At 52.7% G+C, this 15927-nt stretch overlaps 4 protein-coding genes across 4 annotated transcripts; all 4 read right to left on the bottom strand.

Moving 5' to 3' along the window:
* Positions 1–465: 465 nt before the first annotated feature.
* CAOG_09083 (hypothetical protein) lies at positions 466–5604 on the bottom strand (the record flags this gene model as incomplete). The annotated part of the gene is made up of 30 exons (XM_011272514.1): positions 466–505; positions 602–706; positions 768–851; positions 939–1022; positions 1102–1185; positions 1254–1337; positions 1447–1543; positions 1618–1737; positions 1956–2068; positions 2140–2223; positions 2334–2420; positions 2492–2575; positions 2652–2735; positions 2821–2904; positions 3023–3106; positions 3203–3286; positions 3387–3459; positions 3541–3620; positions 3693–3752; positions 3831–3920; positions 3982–4065; positions 4132–4215; positions 4297–4380; positions 4464–4547; positions 4621–4704; positions 4788–4871; positions 4939–5022; positions 5103–5162; positions 5270–5337; positions 5506–5604. The coding sequence occupies 30 exons, from the start codon at positions 5602–5604 to the stop codon at positions 466–468; spliced, it is 2520 nt and encodes an 839-aa protein (XP_011270816.1).
* A 650-nt stretch (positions 5605–6254) lies between these two features.
* On the bottom strand, positions 6255–10253 carry CAOG_07395 (muscle glycogen phosphorylase; the record flags this gene model as incomplete). Its single annotated transcript, XM_004343204.2, has 9 exons — positions 6255–6450; positions 6575–7486; positions 7636–7823; positions 7924–8205; positions 8283–8365; positions 8456–8806; positions 8956–9034; positions 9160–9261; positions 9987–10253. The coding sequence occupies 9 exons, from the start codon at positions 10251–10253 to the stop codon at positions 6255–6257; spliced, it is 2460 nt and encodes an 819-aa protein (XP_004343254.2).
* Positions 10254–10566: 313 nt separating this feature from the next.
* On the bottom strand, positions 10567–14108 carry CAOG_07396 (fibronectin type III and ankyrin repeat domains 1; the record flags this gene model as incomplete). Its single annotated transcript, XM_004343205.2, has 1 exon — positions 10567–14108. The coding sequence occupies one exon, from the start codon at positions 14106–14108 to the stop codon at positions 10659–10661; it is 3450 nt and encodes a 1149-aa protein (XP_004343255.1). The 3' UTR covers positions 10567–10658.
* A 370-nt stretch (positions 14109–14478) lies between these two features.
* CAOG_07397 (hypothetical protein) lies at positions 14479–15756 on the bottom strand. Its single transcript, XM_004343206.2, has 4 exons — positions 15598–15756; positions 15278–15360; positions 14969–15044; positions 14479–14815 (listed from the first exon to the last, which is right to left on the bottom strand). The coding sequence occupies exons 1-4, from the start codon at positions 15669–15671 to the stop codon at positions 14632–14634; spliced, it is 417 nt and encodes a 138-aa protein (XP_004343256.1). The 5' UTR covers positions 15672–15756; the 3' UTR covers positions 14479–14631.
* Between the last annotated feature and the right edge of the window lie 171 nt (positions 15757–15927).

Raw genomic sequence — 15927 nt, forward strand, 5'->3', positions numbered from 1 at the left:
GGATTTTATTCATCTCTTTCGCGTCTTCTCCTCGAGAGCAATGTGCGGAGTTTGCCTGGCCGATACTTCACACAGGGCACCCGAGGGGCGATCGTGAAAAGAGGCGCAAAATTCAAAGTTCTTTTGTTTTCCGTTCTCCAATTCTCTCCCCTACCTTCTGGGCACGGCGCTTTGCTTCGAAGACGAATGCGATACTGCCATCGCTGCACGTGTGTGTGTGTGTGTGTGTGTGTGTGTGTGTGTGTGTGTGTGTCTGGTTTCGGTTGTTCCGTCCTGCTTTGCTCGTTGTCATAATGTTCGCGTCTCTGTCGACTGTCCGTTCATGAACGTTTCTTCATTTGGAATTCGAGCATGCATTCATTCAAACAACACGACAAAAGACAATCACGAAACGAACACATCGACCAGATTAAGTTCGCCCATTCAAACAAACCGAGACGATACCGCCGTCGTCCTACATTTGTCCTACATTTTGCGCAGTTCGTCGGCAGGAATCAAATCCCAGCTGAATGGATGCACAACAACAGAATCCCATCAGCTTCAAAGGAGAATGCCAACCACAACACCAAAACATGAACAAACCGGACAGTGTCCCACTTACTTGCTCTTTGCGAGTCGAAGGCGACCACCGCTCGCAAGCTCAGCCTGTTGCAGTGCCGTCCAGCCTTGAACCCGAATCCAGGAGGGGTCACAAATGTTGCTCAAGCTAGCACCATAACCTCCAGAGTTAGCAATACGTTCCCTTGCACAGAGCAGCTCGCACTTACATCAGCACACGCAAGGACTTGTTGCAACGGATGGCCGCTGCAATAGCGATCGCACCTGCATCTTCCACGCGGTTGTCGCCCATGCTGTCATGCAAGATCATTCTTGTGGGGTGAGGACCAAGGAATCAACGGACTGCACGCTTTCCTCAACCTCAGTATCGCTTCGCATACAACAACTTGACCAGACCAGTGTTCACCCTGAGCGCTTCTGCAATCGCGATCGCGCCTTCATCGTCAATGTTGTTGTCGGAAAGCCTGTCGCCCAACCAAAATCAATCGTCAGTAAAACCTGCACATTGTTCAGTTAACTCTACCAAAAAGCAGAAAGCCTTGCCACAGCTCTCCCAGCGTGTTGTTCACTTTGAGCGCCTCAGCAAGGGCCTTGGCTCCCTCCGCTTCGATACCGTTTTGGTACAAACTGTGTCCTTAAAATGAGTCAAAACTGAAACGCGCTCTTCCAGTCCACACGCCACAAAGCACACTCACTCGAGCTTCGTCACGTTCATGTTCACTTTGAGTGCAGCCGCAACGGTCAGCGCGCCTTCATTGCCAATGCGCATCTGACTCAGTCTGTATGTCGGTGGTCAAAGCAAACGAAAAAAAAAATCAAACCGGCAACTCGCGCAGTACTGAGAAACACTTTCGTGACATGCGTCATCAGCAGAAGTTTTCATCTTACGAAACATAGCCAGGTTGGCCAGTGCCAGGGTTGTCTCCATTCTTAATCAGGTCGTAAATGAACCGCTGCTCAGGAGTCAAGGCTTCATAGAAAGCACCTGCTCCGAAATCGGAGCGTCGGAAGGTAAGCCAATCGTGCATCGCGCTTGGTTGATGACATGGTGGCACTTACGTTGATCATCGGAGCGCCAGACAAACGAAAAGACGTAGTTGCCGAGCGAGCGTGCCGTCCGCCGGAATCGCGTCAGTGCCACAGCAAACACCGAGCCGAGTGGTTCGTCAGCCGAAGGAGCTGCAGCAAGTGAGGAGTGCTCGGGGGTCCACCATCACGTGGTCAGAGCTGCCAAAAGAAGCAAGTCGATTGCCGATTGGAAGCGCCGGCGGTGAGGTAAGTGCTTGGGGTTGAGCAGCAAAATTCCATTGTCGGACAAGACTTTTCCACCTGTTGGAGGCACTAGAAGCGCAAGAAGGAGACTTGTGAGAACAACCACTCCTCGCAACAACCAGCACCGACATGGGTCTGAGTATAATACCGATCAGGCACAAACCACAACCGCTTGTCTCCAATCGGCCGGGCAATAAACGCCTTCAGCACCTCCTCGCTGAACGGGTTTTCCTCCAGGCTGCGATAATTTCAAAAGATGAGTGTTGGCTTATTGGGATCAAACAGCAGTGAAACTTGATCCACACTCACTTCAAACACCACAGCTTTTGGTGAACTCTCAGAGCGTCCAACAGGCCGGAGACACCCTCTTCCGTGATGTGGTTCTGGTCCAAGCTGCGATTCAATCACACGATGGGATCCAATGTCGCACGAGCAATGTCATCCAGTCAGAACAGAAACAAACGGAAAATAGGACAGGATTATCAACAAGAGCCAAAGCATACCTCATGATGGACAGCGTCTTGAGGTTGATTTTCAGAGCCTCCGCAAGAGCAATTGCGCCCGAATCACCAATCTCGGCATCATTCAGTCTATACGTGTAGTTTGTGTAAGTGGCGATCTCGCCCACATCAACCTACAAACGGTGAACGATATATCGTACTCGATGCGCCAAAGAGCCGTGTTTTCTTTCAGACCCTCAGCAATGGCGGCAGCGCCCAAGTCGCCAAGCGGGTTTCCCGACAAACTAAGTGATGATGAGTTGAAAATCAGCGTCGCAGGCCCAGCTCCAGCTGCAATCTGCGCACTATCCCTTAGCTTACTTCAGGAGGTGGGGCACTTTCAAATGAGGCAGAGCTTGCCCAATCGCTTGCGCACCTACATGCCCGATCTGGTTGTCGATCAAACTATCAGAGGAAGGATGGCGTGAGCAAACAATTGAGAACAGCAAGAATTCACAGATACTCGAATCAACAACAGCACGAAACTTGCCGGATTTCAGTCAGAGAAGTGGTCGTCTGAAGGATTGTGGCGACCGAGAGTGCAAGCGTGTCGTCAATGTTCATGTTGGTCATGCTGGTTCGCGTACAATACAGCACATGTTTTGAGTATCGTCAGTGAAGGACGAAGAATGACAATGCAAGCGAAAATCCAAAATCTCAACGATATCCGCTCCATAATTTTCATGCTGTACTCCAATTCGGTGAGAGTCTTGTTCACTCCAATGGCCTCAGCCAGGCTGGCCAGGCCAGTGGCAGTGAAGCGAGTGCCCATGAGACTGAAACGACAAACAAAGCACAAAAAGTCGTGAGAACAACACAGCGCGATAATATCGACACGCACAACAGCCACAGTCACGCAGTAGGACACGAACTCGAGCTTGGTTCGGGTCGTGTTGACTTTGAGACCTTCGGCAAACACACGAGCAGTGGCGTCGTCAAACACTCTCAGTCGGGGTCTGAGACACCATTCACATATAGTTTGCAGCTCTTTGAGTGACAGCCATCAACAACAGTTGCACTTTCCCAACGACCATGAACATCAAAACGAGGTCGTACGCAAATGTATCGCCTGCTTCCATGAGGCTCTCAAGCAGCTTGCGTTGCACCGGCGTCAGGTTCTGTCGCACATCTACATGTTTGGAGATCACAAAAAGTAAGTCGACGGCGTGCAATACGAGAATCGAGCCCCTTGGTGTCTGTGTGCTCGCACCTTCAGGAATCAGGGGCGACAACTCGGGGCGAAGAGGCGGGTAAATGGTCGCAGGATCTCGTTGCACGTCAATGAAGAAGCTGATGTCTCCGGCGTTCGGTGAGTGAAAGTGAGATTTCAATATTCGCTTCTGCGCAAAAGGCTGGCCTCACCGATGACCGAATTTTGTTTTCGCCTCTTGTTCGGAAATGCCAATGATATTGTATGACAGCCTAGAACAGTGTCAGCGCAGCGAAACAAGACGTCCAAAGAGAGCGATGGTCAAGAACAAGGAGCAAGCACTTGCTTACTCAATATACTTGAGTTCGTTGGATGGAACATTCTCCAGAGCCTTTGAGAAGGCGCGCGCCCCGACTTCAGTGATCTTGTTCTTGCCCAATCTACAATTGTCGCGCGTTAGTTCAACGGTAGGTACCGCAGCAAAACCGTCGAACCACTCACTTCAGGTTCGTGAGTGACTTGTTGTGTTTGAACATATCAGCCAAGGCGATCGCTCCTGCGTCACCAATCTCGTTTTCAGACAAACTGCCGCGATGGTTAGCTCAAAACTAAAAGTCGAGAAACAGCAAGCAAAGATGTCCAAACACCCACATCAGGCTTGTGAGTGACTTGTTTTGTTTGAGTAAATCAGCCAGGACGATCACTCCTGCGTCACTAATCTCGTTTTGAAGCAAACTGCCACGATTGTCAGCCCACATCGATTGATAGAAATACAACCAAACATTGCTTGGAAACATGTCACTGCCAAACACTCACATCAAAGATTTAAGCGTTGGGTGACCACGCAACGCATGGACGAGCGAGATTGTACCGTCGTCCCCAATAGCATTGCAACCAAGGCTGCACAAGAGAGCGATATATTGATTATTGATGAGTAATTGGCCTTCGATTACAACGTGTCGTGTCTACTTGCGAAACCTTACTCCAAAAAAGTCAACGTCTTGTTCAGTTTGAGGGCTTCGGCGATGGCTTGCACGCCTGCTACACCAAAGTCATTGCGTGGCAAACTATCCGTTTTGGTTGCTCTCGATGAGTTTCAGTGTTGCAACCGCCTTCTCGGCCATCCCGGAGGTTTCTTACAAGAGCCGAACGTAACTGGTCCTGACTTTCAGCATGTCGGCAATCGCACGAGCACTATCGACATCCAGGGCGTTGTCGTTTAGACTATCGATACATGCAAGGGGAATGAGTGTATGCTTGGTTTTGGCAAGTGGAACGATCAAGCGAATGCATGAAACTACACTCACCTCAGCTTGGTCACGGCTTCAAGGTCCTTGAGCACCTCCATAAGCTGGACCACTCCAGCAGTTCCCAAATTGTTGTCACCCAGACTGTCGGGTATTGTATGAGTTTGTGTGAGGGATGCGGCACAACGTGCAGTTCGCTAGTACGACTCACTGGACAATCGTGATCTCTGGATTGAGCCACAGCGCTTGGATGATGACGGGCATGTCCTCATCAACAATATGACGTCCAGAAAGACTGTTTCAATGATCAGTGAGCAGAACTGAGTGCTTCCGACGAGTCGGTCGGTTGATGCTGACAGTGAGTGAATTGGTTACTAGAGCTGGGTTTCGTCGTATTTGACTCCCTCGAGCCATTTGAGGTGCCTCTTGTTCATTCTGTTGCGAGCATGACAATCGTCACAAGATGATGTTGGCGACGAGTGAGTGAAGTGTGAGCAAGCGGTCTCGAGACAGCAGCTCGCATTTCATGTTGCGCTCCTCACTTCAAGCCACCAGTGCTTCCGTGGGCTGAAGGCCTCTCGATAGGCTCCTGTGACATGGCTTGATTGATCTGCATCGAGCGAGGAGACGAGGGTGTTTGGGAGGGGAAGGGCCCCCAAGCACAAGAAGTCAGAACAAAAGTCAAACGACTGAGAAGCAGGCCAAAGGCGTAGCATCGCTCTGCAACTGCAACAACGATACGACAAAGCTTGCTCATCATCTTTTAATCAGCACTCACAGCCGCGGCTGCTGCTGCTGAAGGAGCAGAGAAGACTTGTGAGTGCATTCCAGCTGCGGCTGCCGCTTGCTCTGCTGTTTCGAATACGCTCAGACTCATTGGGTCGACCGTTGCACTTCAACCAACAGCTCAACTGATCGGGGCTTCGGCAGGCAGATCTAGTTACTGCCGTTTGGCTTTGTGAGGTTTCTGTTTGTTGTTGTTTTCTCAGAAACTTGACCAAAAAACAAAGAGTGGCGGCGTCCTTTCCAAAACGAGGATTACAGTAGGACGATCTCTTTTTTGTCGTGTTTCTGTACTCGTTGCTCATTCTGTCTGTCTGGAAGACTGGTTGCTTGTTGTGGTGCTCTCTTGTGCTTGGTCTTGCTTTGTTTGCATTGCGTGAGCGTCATCGCAGTTGATACTCCCGCTCTGTCCGTTTTGCTGTGCCAGTCTATCTGTCTGCCTTCGTTTGTTGTCTGAATGTTCTCGCGTCTCTGTCGACTGTCCGTTCATGAACGTTACTTTTGTTTTGGAATTCGAGCATGCATCCAGTCAAACAACACGATAAAGGAAAATCACGACACGAACACATCAGCCAAACTGAAAGAAATAGAAGGGAGTCCCGCAGCGTGTTGGCAATTTGGTCTGTGCGAGAGGTGGACCAAGACTCGAGTTTGTACTGGGCTGGTGAACAAACAAACAACAGAGATGGGCGCGAGTTCGCGCAAAAATGGAAACAAAGACACCGCCAAGCCGTCAGCACCTGTTCAAAGAACAACATTGACGGGCTCGGCCTTCCAGATGTCCGCGGCGTATTCCTGAATGGTACGATCGGACGAGAATTTGCCAGAGGCAGCCACGTTCAGGATGCACTTGCGCATCCAGAGCTTGCGGTTGCGGAACTCGACTGCCACACGATCCTGCGTCTCGACATACGAGGCGTAGTCGGCGAGCAGCATGTAACTGATCGGCGATTTTTTTTTTGTGTGTGTCGGGTCGTAGGAAGAGAAAACGAAGGTGAGTCGTACGGAATCACAACTTGCGCACCAGACCCCCCCACACACACACACACACTTCTTCGCCTTACCGATCGCCATGCTTGAGAAGCGAATCCACAACATGCACAAACAAATCGCGGTTGGTGGCAGAAAAGTAGCCGTTGCCAATCTGGTCGAGCGCATGCTTGAGCTCGCGGTTGGCGTGGTAGTACTTGTTCGGATCGTATCCGGCCTTGGCGAGGGCTTCGACTTCATCTACATTCAGACCAAAGATGAACATGTTTTCAGCGCCGACTTCCTCGGACATTTCAACGTTGGCGCCGTCCATCGTGCCGATCGTGAGCGCGCCGTTCAGCATAAACTTCATGTTGCCAGTGCCCGAGGCCTCGGTACCGGCGGTCGAGATTTGCTCGGACAAGTCTGTCGCGGGAATGACGCGCTCGGCCAGAGAGACGCGGTAGTTTTCGAGGAAGACCACCTTGAGTCGGTTGCCGACAATCGGGTCGTTGTTGACCACCTCGGCGATGGAGCAGATGAGCTTGATAATCATCTTTGCCATGTAGTAACCGGGCGCTGCCTTGCCACCGATAAAGACGGTGCGGGGCACAAAGTCGCCGCTCGGGTTTTCCTTGATGCGGTTGTACAAGGTGATAATGTGGAGCGCGTTCAACAACTGGCGCTTGTACTCGTGGATGCGCTTGACGTGGCAGTCAAAGATCGAGTCGACGTTGATCTCAATCTTGTACTGCTCCTTGATCAAGGTGGCGAGGCGCTGCTTGTTGCTCTGCTTGACGTCAAAGAAGGCGCGCTGCAGATCTGGATCGTCGGCATACTGCTCCAGCTTGTGCAAATGTCGCAAATCCAACGACCACTTTTCGCCAATGCGTTCGGTAATGAGGTCTGCAAGTGCAGCGTTCGACACGAGCAGCCAACGGCGCGGCGTGATGCCGTTGGTCTTGTTTTGGAACTTTTCGGGAGTGAACTCGAAAAAGTCTCGGAAGCTGTCAAGGAACAAGAACAAGAACAACAAGAACAACAAGGACAACAACAGCAAAAAGGAGAACAAAAAGGAGAGAAACGTTGTGAGCACACACGAAAGACAAAACGACACAGAGAACGACATCGCAAGAAGCGAAAAAAAAAACCGCACATCGAGTTCTTGATAATTTCAGTGTGAATGCGCGCCACACCGTTGATGGCATGCGAGCCGACAATCGAGAGATTGGCCATGTTGACAATCGAGAGATTGGCCATGTTGACACGCTTGTCGCCGTCCTCCTCAATCAGCGACATGCGACGCAGCCGGTCGTGGTCGCCCGGGAAGCGAAGCGCGACACCCTGCAGGTGGAAGTAATGATGTCGTAGATGATCTGCAGTGACGCGGCAGCAGCGTCTCGAGCATGGACACGTGCCAGCGCTCCAGCGCCTCGGGCAGCACAGTGTGGTTGGTGTAGCCAAAAGTTGCCGTGCAAATCTTCCACGCGTACTCCCACGTGCAGCCTTCGAGATCGACCAGGATGCGCATCAGCTCGGGAATGGCCAACGAGGGATGGGTGTCGTTCAACTGGATGGCGACCTTCTCCGGGAAGAGGTCAAAGCTCTTGCGCGAAAGCTCTCGGCTGCCAAAGGTGGCCGCCTTGTAGCGACGCACAATGTCTTGCAGGGTGGCCGAGACCATAAAGTACTCTTGCTTGAGGCGGAGCTCCTTTCCCTCGAAGAACTGTTGTGGTATGGAGGGAGTAGGTTGTGAGTTGGAGTGTGACTCGAGGTAGAAGATGCTTTGAGCGAGGTCCTTACATTGTCGTTGGGGTACAAGACACGAGAGATATTCTCGGCAAGGTTGCGATCAATGACGGCCTTGATGTAGTCGCCATGGTTGACTGTTGTGTTGACAAAAAGGCGCGAGTGAGAAAGGCAAGCGCGCTACAAACATGATCGTTTCTCTGACTCTCTAGCTCGGACAAACTCACAGTAGGACAGGTCAAAGTCGTTCGGAGAGCGAGCAGACCACAGACGCATCGTGTTGACCGTGTTGGTCTTGTAGCCGGGAATGGGGCTGTCGTACGGCAGCGCCATGACCGTTTGGGTGCCAACCCACTTGTGCTTGCCGTCCGGGCCGAGCTCGCTGCGGCCGTAGAACTGGACGGGCAGCATGTACTCTGGGCGGGCAATCTCCCACGGATTTCCGCGCTTGAGCCACGAGTCGGGCAGCTCGACCTGGTAGCCGTCGCGGATTTGCTGCTTGAAAATGCCATACTCGTAGCGGATGCCATATCCGTAGGCCGGGAGGTTGAGCGTTGCCATCGAATCCAAGAAACAAGCTAGAGTTTTGGATCCAGGATTCAGGTGATGATACCATTTTTTTTTGGGGGGGGGGGTATACCCAGTGTGTGAGTTTGAGAAAGCTAGCGTGCAAAGTGCCAATGGAAAAACGACGGATTTTTTTTTTTTTTTTTGTGGGTTCACTTACCAGCGAGACGACCGAGGCCGCCGTTGCCGAGACCAGCGTCTTCCTCGGATTCCTCCATCTCCTCAATGTTGAGACCAAGCTATTGTGCAGATACACATGGAATGGAACCAGAACGCAAGCCAACCGCAGTGAGTGAGTGAGTGAGTGAGCAATCGATGACACGCAGGGATGGATGGCTTCGACTGCGGTGGAATGGCGACGTACTTGGTACATGGCTTCTTCGGACTCGGTGGCAATGCCGAGGTTGACCATCGTGTTGCACAGCGAGCGACCCATGTAGTACTCGAGCGACAGGTAGTACACGCGCTGGTTTTCGCAAAATACAAACACAACCAATTACGACAGTAAGTGATTCGGTCGTTCCAGGCCAGCGAATCTTACTCAAAGTTCACTGATCGACCCAACAAAACAAAAGAGCACAACCAAAAAACCCCCTCAATTTTAAAAATTCGCCATTTTTTCCGTGTTTTTTTTTTTTTTTTTTTTTTGTAACTTTACATGCACAAGACACACATCCAAACCCAACCCCCACAGCAGAATCACAGATACGCAATCGCACTGATGATGACGCATCTCATCGAAGCAAACGCGAGTGCAAACGCAACGGCGATCTGCAGTTCATCACTGTGGAACACTTCCAAAAAAAAAAAAAAAAAAAAAAGGATGTGTTGTTTGCAATGGATTCTCACTGTTCCAAAAGGCAGCCAAGCGGAGCGACGACCTCTCCAAGGCGGACATGAGGCAAAAGGCTCGTCTTGAATCAGAAAGAGCGTGGAAATCGAAACCCCCCCCCCCCGCCTCCTCCCTCTCACTTTCGAAAAAACCCCAACACAGATCAAAGAAGAGAAGCGACTTTTTTTTTTTTTTCTTTTTTTTTTTTTTTGAGGGCGACAAGACGTCCCTCTCACTTTGTCTCTTTCTCTCTCCTACTTTCCCCCCCCCCCGCTTCCCCGCCCCCTGATCAGCCGGCTGTTGAATGATTGCTGTTCAAGGCACAAAAAAAACCGACTTGATTTGCTCATCGGGGTTACCTTGGGATCGGTGTTGTAGTACGTCTGCTGGGTGCGAATCCACTTTGAGACGACGTGGTCACGCACCGTATGCGCAAGAGCGAGGTAGTAGTCGTTGGTCGTCGCGACGTTGCGATCCTTGGCGAGATCGGCGTGGACGTGGCGGATGAACGTCGCCTTGATCTCGTCCACATTCTCGAGCTTCGGGATGCCTCGCAGCGAGATCTGCTTGCTGCCAAGCGTCGGGCGCAGCGGCGGCGCTTCCGTCTTTGTCGGAGTGGTTGCCATACTTGTACAAGCTCAAAAAAGAAAAAAGAAAGACTGGGATCAGAATCAAAATCCATCAGTGATGGACGATACAGTATGATGTGATGATGGAAGAGTTTGGTATGACTATGAGGAACGGACTGTTCAGTGGGTTGACCGGAGGGGACTGCAAGCGTGAAGCAACCACTTTTTGATTCCTTACCGGAATGATGCGATGTGATGACTGGGGCGTGGAAGCGTCTGCGATGACTCTGAGGAACTGTTCAAGTGGTTTAGAGTCAGAGGAAATACTGCAGCGGATGGGGAAAAAAGAAAAAAAAAAGAAAAAAAAGGAGCAAGTAATGTATTCTCCATCAATAACTTAAAAGAAAGAGCTGTAAAAGAAGAAGAAGATGATGCGACACACACACACACTCGGCCACAAATTCAACGACGGCTGCGAAGCACCTGCATGGCCCAGCCATAGGACTTGTAGCGAGCGGGAGTGAGGAAGGACAGGAGCACGATCGAGGTCGGAAAGTCGAGCTTGCGCAAAATGCTATCTTGCCGTGTTGGCAGCATGTGCGAGGCAGCAGCACGAAGCGCACTGCTGCCAAAAGCGCGAACGAGTGTGTGGCAGGTTGCAAGCGGGAGGGACGTGGGGCCGCTGGTGCTTGGAGCAGCCAAGGACAACACCGACTCGGCTGGGCTCGACACTGCAGCCGACCGCCCGCGCGGATGAAGAAACTGATGCCTTGCTGGTGACGCCTTGTGGGTAGCTAACAAGTCAAAGTTCAACGCGTGAGCCCCGCGCGACGCCGCAGTCGTGGAAAAGTGGCGATACGACACTACCAGCGGTGAAGCGCTGCTGCTGCTGCTGCCGCTGCCGCTGCTGGTGTGATGAGGAAGCGATGAAAATGCTGGTGCTGCCGAGAAACTTTCCGGTGATTGCGGCTGCATCTCAAACTCGGTCTTGTCGGTTCGAGATTGAGACTCTTGCAGCTCTTGAAGAGCAGGGCCCAGCCGATCGCGCACAAAGGCAGGGTCGCAGTAGTCGAATGCTGTTTTCTGATACACATCCTTGGCTGCGTAGTCGACACCTGCCGAGATGAGTAGGACAATGATGCGGAGCACATCCCGTTCAGACACTGCTGGCGCCGACGACCCCTTGGGACTGCACGCGGCGGCATCCAAGGCGCGGCATGCACTGTGCAGCACGGATTGCTGCTTGCTGTTGACCAAATGAACGCTTGCACCGTACTCCAGCAACAAGGCTGCTGCACGCTCTTGCCCAAAAAAGCAGCTGTAGTGAAGGGCAGTACATCCCGTCGCGTCGACCGCATCGACCAGCTCTGGAAGCACAGGGTTTGAGCTGGATTTCTGCTGGCCCGCGGCAGCAGAAAGCAGTGAGGCGACCGCATTCACAGACCGCGAGTGTGCTGCAATGTGCAGGGGAGTTGCACCGGCGTCCGTCTTCAAGTCGAGTCGGGGTTTGCGCACCAGCAGCTCATTCAGCACGTCAAGATGGTTGTGAAGAACAGCAATGTGCAGAGCATTAAACCCTGTGGTTGACGCAGGCGAGTCTGGGCGAAACCCCTGCGACAAGAGTTGTCGCACGTGTTGGTGGCGGCCGTGCTGCGAAGCAATGAAGAGCGCATCGTGCCCCTGCGCATCTCGCACGTGTCGGTCTACGCCTGGTGCAAACAGCAGCATCTTGAGAGGCTTGTCGGACTCGCACTTGGCCGAATGGAGCAGCGGCGTCCAGCCATGAAGCCTGTCGCGGGTGTTGATATCGGCGTTGTTGGAGCGGGTTGTCAAAAGGGTCACTGCACGGTGAAATCCAGCCGCGGCGGCATGGTGCAGAGGGAGAAGGCCATTCGAGTCGGGAAAGTCAATGCCAGCGCCGGCGTTGATCAAGGACAAGGCGATAAACTCGTGCCGATGCAAGAGGGCGAGATGCAACGCCGTGCATCCATTCCGCGCGAACGCATCAAGCCGAATGGTGTCGGCCTTCAAGAGTCGATCAACCGTTGCACGGCATCCATTCGAGGCGGCAATAGCAAGCGGTGTTTCGCCATCACGTGTCACAGCGTTGACGTTTGCCCCTGCTTCGACCAGCAGCGAGACCACAGGCGAGCCGTTCTCATTGATGCAAGCCATGTGCAACGGCGATTTACCGTTCGCGGCCAAGCAATCAAGCGGGGCTCCGTGCCGAAGCAGCGCTTCCACAAGCGGAATCGAGCCATTGAGCGCCGCAGCATGGAGAGGGGTTTCGCCAGCGTCACTGGCAATCGCCGGGTTTGCCCCTGCTTCAAGGAGCGCATGTGCAATCTCCACTTGGCCCAAAGTGCACGCACGGTTGAGTGCAGTACGACCCATATGACCGGGTAAGTTTGGATTGGCGCCGCCTTGCAGGAGGCGGGAAACGGCGCCGGGCAGGTTGTTCGACACGGCGGTTGAAAGCGGGGTGAATCCGCGCATGTCCTTTGCGTTTGTGTCTGCACCGCGGTCCAACAACAGCTGGATGAGCGGTTCCAGCCTCCGGCCCGTCACAGCGTACAGAAGCGGCGTGGCTCCGAGATTGTCGCAGGCGTGGACATCGGCACCACACGCAATGAGCTGCTCGGCCACGGCAGTCTGACCCGCGAGCAGCGCAACAAACAGTGGCGTTCGGTGGTTGCCATCGCGAGCGTCGAGATGAGCGCCGTGTTGGTGCAAGGCTGGAATGAGCATGTGCCAGCCGTTGGCGGCGGCAAAGTGCAACGCCGTGCGGCCGAGGGCGTTGGCAGCATTGATGTTGGTGCCAGACTCCTGCAGCAACCGCTCCACCACCGCAAGATGCCCAGTAACCGCGGCCAGGTGGAGTGGAGTGTTGCCAAACTGGTCTTGCTCTGCAGCGAGCCATTTCGCGTGCGACAAGAGCACATTCATAATAGCAAGTCGGTTGGTGGCGGCTGCCACATGCAATGCAGTCACTCCGTTGATGGCGGCAGGGAGATTCGGCGTATCGTTGGGAGACATTGGCGTCGGAGTGACGGGCGGTGTGACAGTACGAACCGGAGTGGCAGATCTTGGTTCTGGAGTGGGCGCTGCTATTGCTGCAGGGATAGCGCGCACTGGCTCTGGAGCGAGTACGAGCGATGTGCTTGACGATGCATGGCCCGAGCTCACGATTGCGAGCGTGGAATTTCGTGAAGTCGCAGCAACGAGCTGTTGCAATAATCCAGCAACGTCGGAACTCGACGTCAGAGCTTCCGCCTTGTCTGGCCGTTCCATCATCATGGTTGACTTGGACTGCCTTCCTTGTCCATGTAGCCTTGGCTGGGCGACCATTGGCGTTGGCGGGGATGGCGGTCGGTGTCTCTGCCTATGATGATTCGTGCCATTGCTATTACTGTTATGACTACTGCTAATACTACTGTTTATGCTGTTGGCGACCGTGGTTGAGGTCACTGGAGTGGTGGTCGCGAGTGCCGCAGCGAGACGGAGGATCACAGGCAGGGCTTCCGAGCAGACCACTGCGACCGACTCGACCGACGCAGCAGCAGCAGCAGCAGCAGCAGCAGCAGCAGAACGAGGTCGCTGCAAGTAGCTCGGGATGGAGTTCTGTTGTTGCTGCTGCTGTGCTGGAAGCGCGACGACGAGTCGAATGTGTGGAGATCTCGCAGATTCGACGGGTGTGCCTGCCTGCGATGAGGCTGCATGCGACACTTGTGGTGCTTGTGGTGCTTGGGATGATGTTGACGATGATGGTTGGAGTGGTGGTTGGAGTGGTGGTTGGAGTGGTGGTGCTGTGGACGCGAGGATGATGCGGCTGAGCGCGTGGAGGTCGCCGATCGCTGCAGCGTCCAGCAATGCGTGCGATGCAAGGATGCGCGACTCGAGCACAGGGCTCATCGTGCTGATGGTGGGAATGGGAATGCCGAGCTCGCCAGGGACCGTCGCAGGACGAGATCGACGCGGCGAACGAGAACAACAAGAGTGACATGTCTGAGAAAAGAAGAAATAAAACAACATAATACGAATACCAACGAGAAACCATGTCTGAGAAAGCGAAAAAAACAAACAAACAAAAACAACAAAGCCTTTCAAGGGACGTGATTTTGCGCTATGTCTGACCAATTGAGAAAACTACGAAATGATTGAAAAATGGTCAAGACTTGAGTTGCTCAGTGATCGAGACAACCTCCCCATCTCCCAAGGTGCACTGGAGTCGCAGAGACCCTCCATTAGCACCGAGCAAAGTCAGTTTGTTGACCTGCGTTGGTTGGCGGAGGTGGATGACTGCCAGTTTCGCAATATTCTGAATGCAAAACAATGGCCGAGTAGTATTACTTTGAACAAAAAAAAGGAAATCACGACATACAAACAGAGTTAAAGAGAGAAACGCGAAAAGCACTGCTGGATTTTCGAGTCTGTTTCACTGCTTGGCAGGCGCGTTTGGATCCCAGGCCTCGATCTTTGCCTTGGTGGTGCTCCATGGCATGTAGGCCTTGGCTGTGCCGGTCGGGTTTGGCTGGTATGCCTCCTGGAAGAAGGGGCGATAGAGCATCTTTGGATCCGACTGCGGCGGCTCCTGGCACATGTTGTGAATCCAGCGATGCCTGCAACAAAAACAAAAACAAAACAAAACAAACAAACACGAAAACCCGCAAGCATTTCAGTCACATGGCTCTCTCTGCTCCTCACTTTGTCACAATTGGCAGAATGCCAAACACAAGCCCAGCACAAACACAGGACGCAATGACAGGTTCTACCATTCCGGTGGGATTTTGCTGCCATCGTAGCAGTAGTAGTGTTTCTCCTTGGCGTAGTCGACCCAGCGGTTCAGGCCTATACATATAATAGATGAGCCATGTTTCGTGTTTGTAGCATCGACAACACTTCAACATCCTGGGACAAGTGGGCTCGTTCGCTTTTCGTCTGGACTTCTCGCTGAATGTATGAACATGCGCAATCCCTCTCTTCCCCGCCAACCCCGCCAACCGCCGCTTCCTCAAAATCCACTACAATTTGAACTCGCTCTCCTTTCGCTTTCGTATGAAATGGTTTCCAAGCTTCCCTACCAAAGACATGGTCTGGTCGCTCATAGTACTTGTTGCCAAACTGATCCTCGCCGACGAGCGTACCACCGCGAATGTCTGACTCACTGTAGCACCCAAGGAGCAAAACGAACATAGGCAGACAAGCGGGTGAAAGTGAGTGCGTGAGTGAGTGAGTGAGTGCGTGAAAGTGAGTGAGTGAAGATCTCCCCTCTCTTCCATTGCCTCTGTCTCTACTCTCTCTCCCCCAGCCGCAACCTGGCCCCCCCGCCCGCCCGCTCTCCCCGAGTAGACTGCTTGGGAATGTGGAAGAAGGGGCCGCTACATCAGTGTTGCTGCTGTACCGGAGCAGTTGGGAGAGAGCGCGACGCCAGCCCATCTTCATGGCAAGCTTGTATTGAGCGATCGATTGAGCCATGTTGCAAAAACGACAATGATCAATGTGTGGACTGAGCAAAACAAAACAAGAAGAAGCGACAAAGCTCAGAAAATAGAAAATAAAATATGAAACACAAAAAATGAATGGAAGAAACGAGAACAAAGGTGCGAAAGAAACGAGAATACTGTAAGGCTATCTAGTGACGATGCGCACCGAGCTCGAGCTCGATGAATCTCAGAAACAGACAAAAGAAACATGAAGGAAAACAAGAAAAAAAAAGGGGAGGGTTGGCTCA

The sequence above is a fragment of the Capsaspora owczarzaki genome (assembly GCF_000151315.2).
Source record: "Capsaspora owczarzaki ATCC 30864 unplaced genomic scaffold supercont2.15, whole genome shotgun sequence".
Lineage (NCBI taxonomy): Eukaryota > Filasterea > Ministeriida > Capsasporidae > Capsaspora > Capsaspora owczarzaki.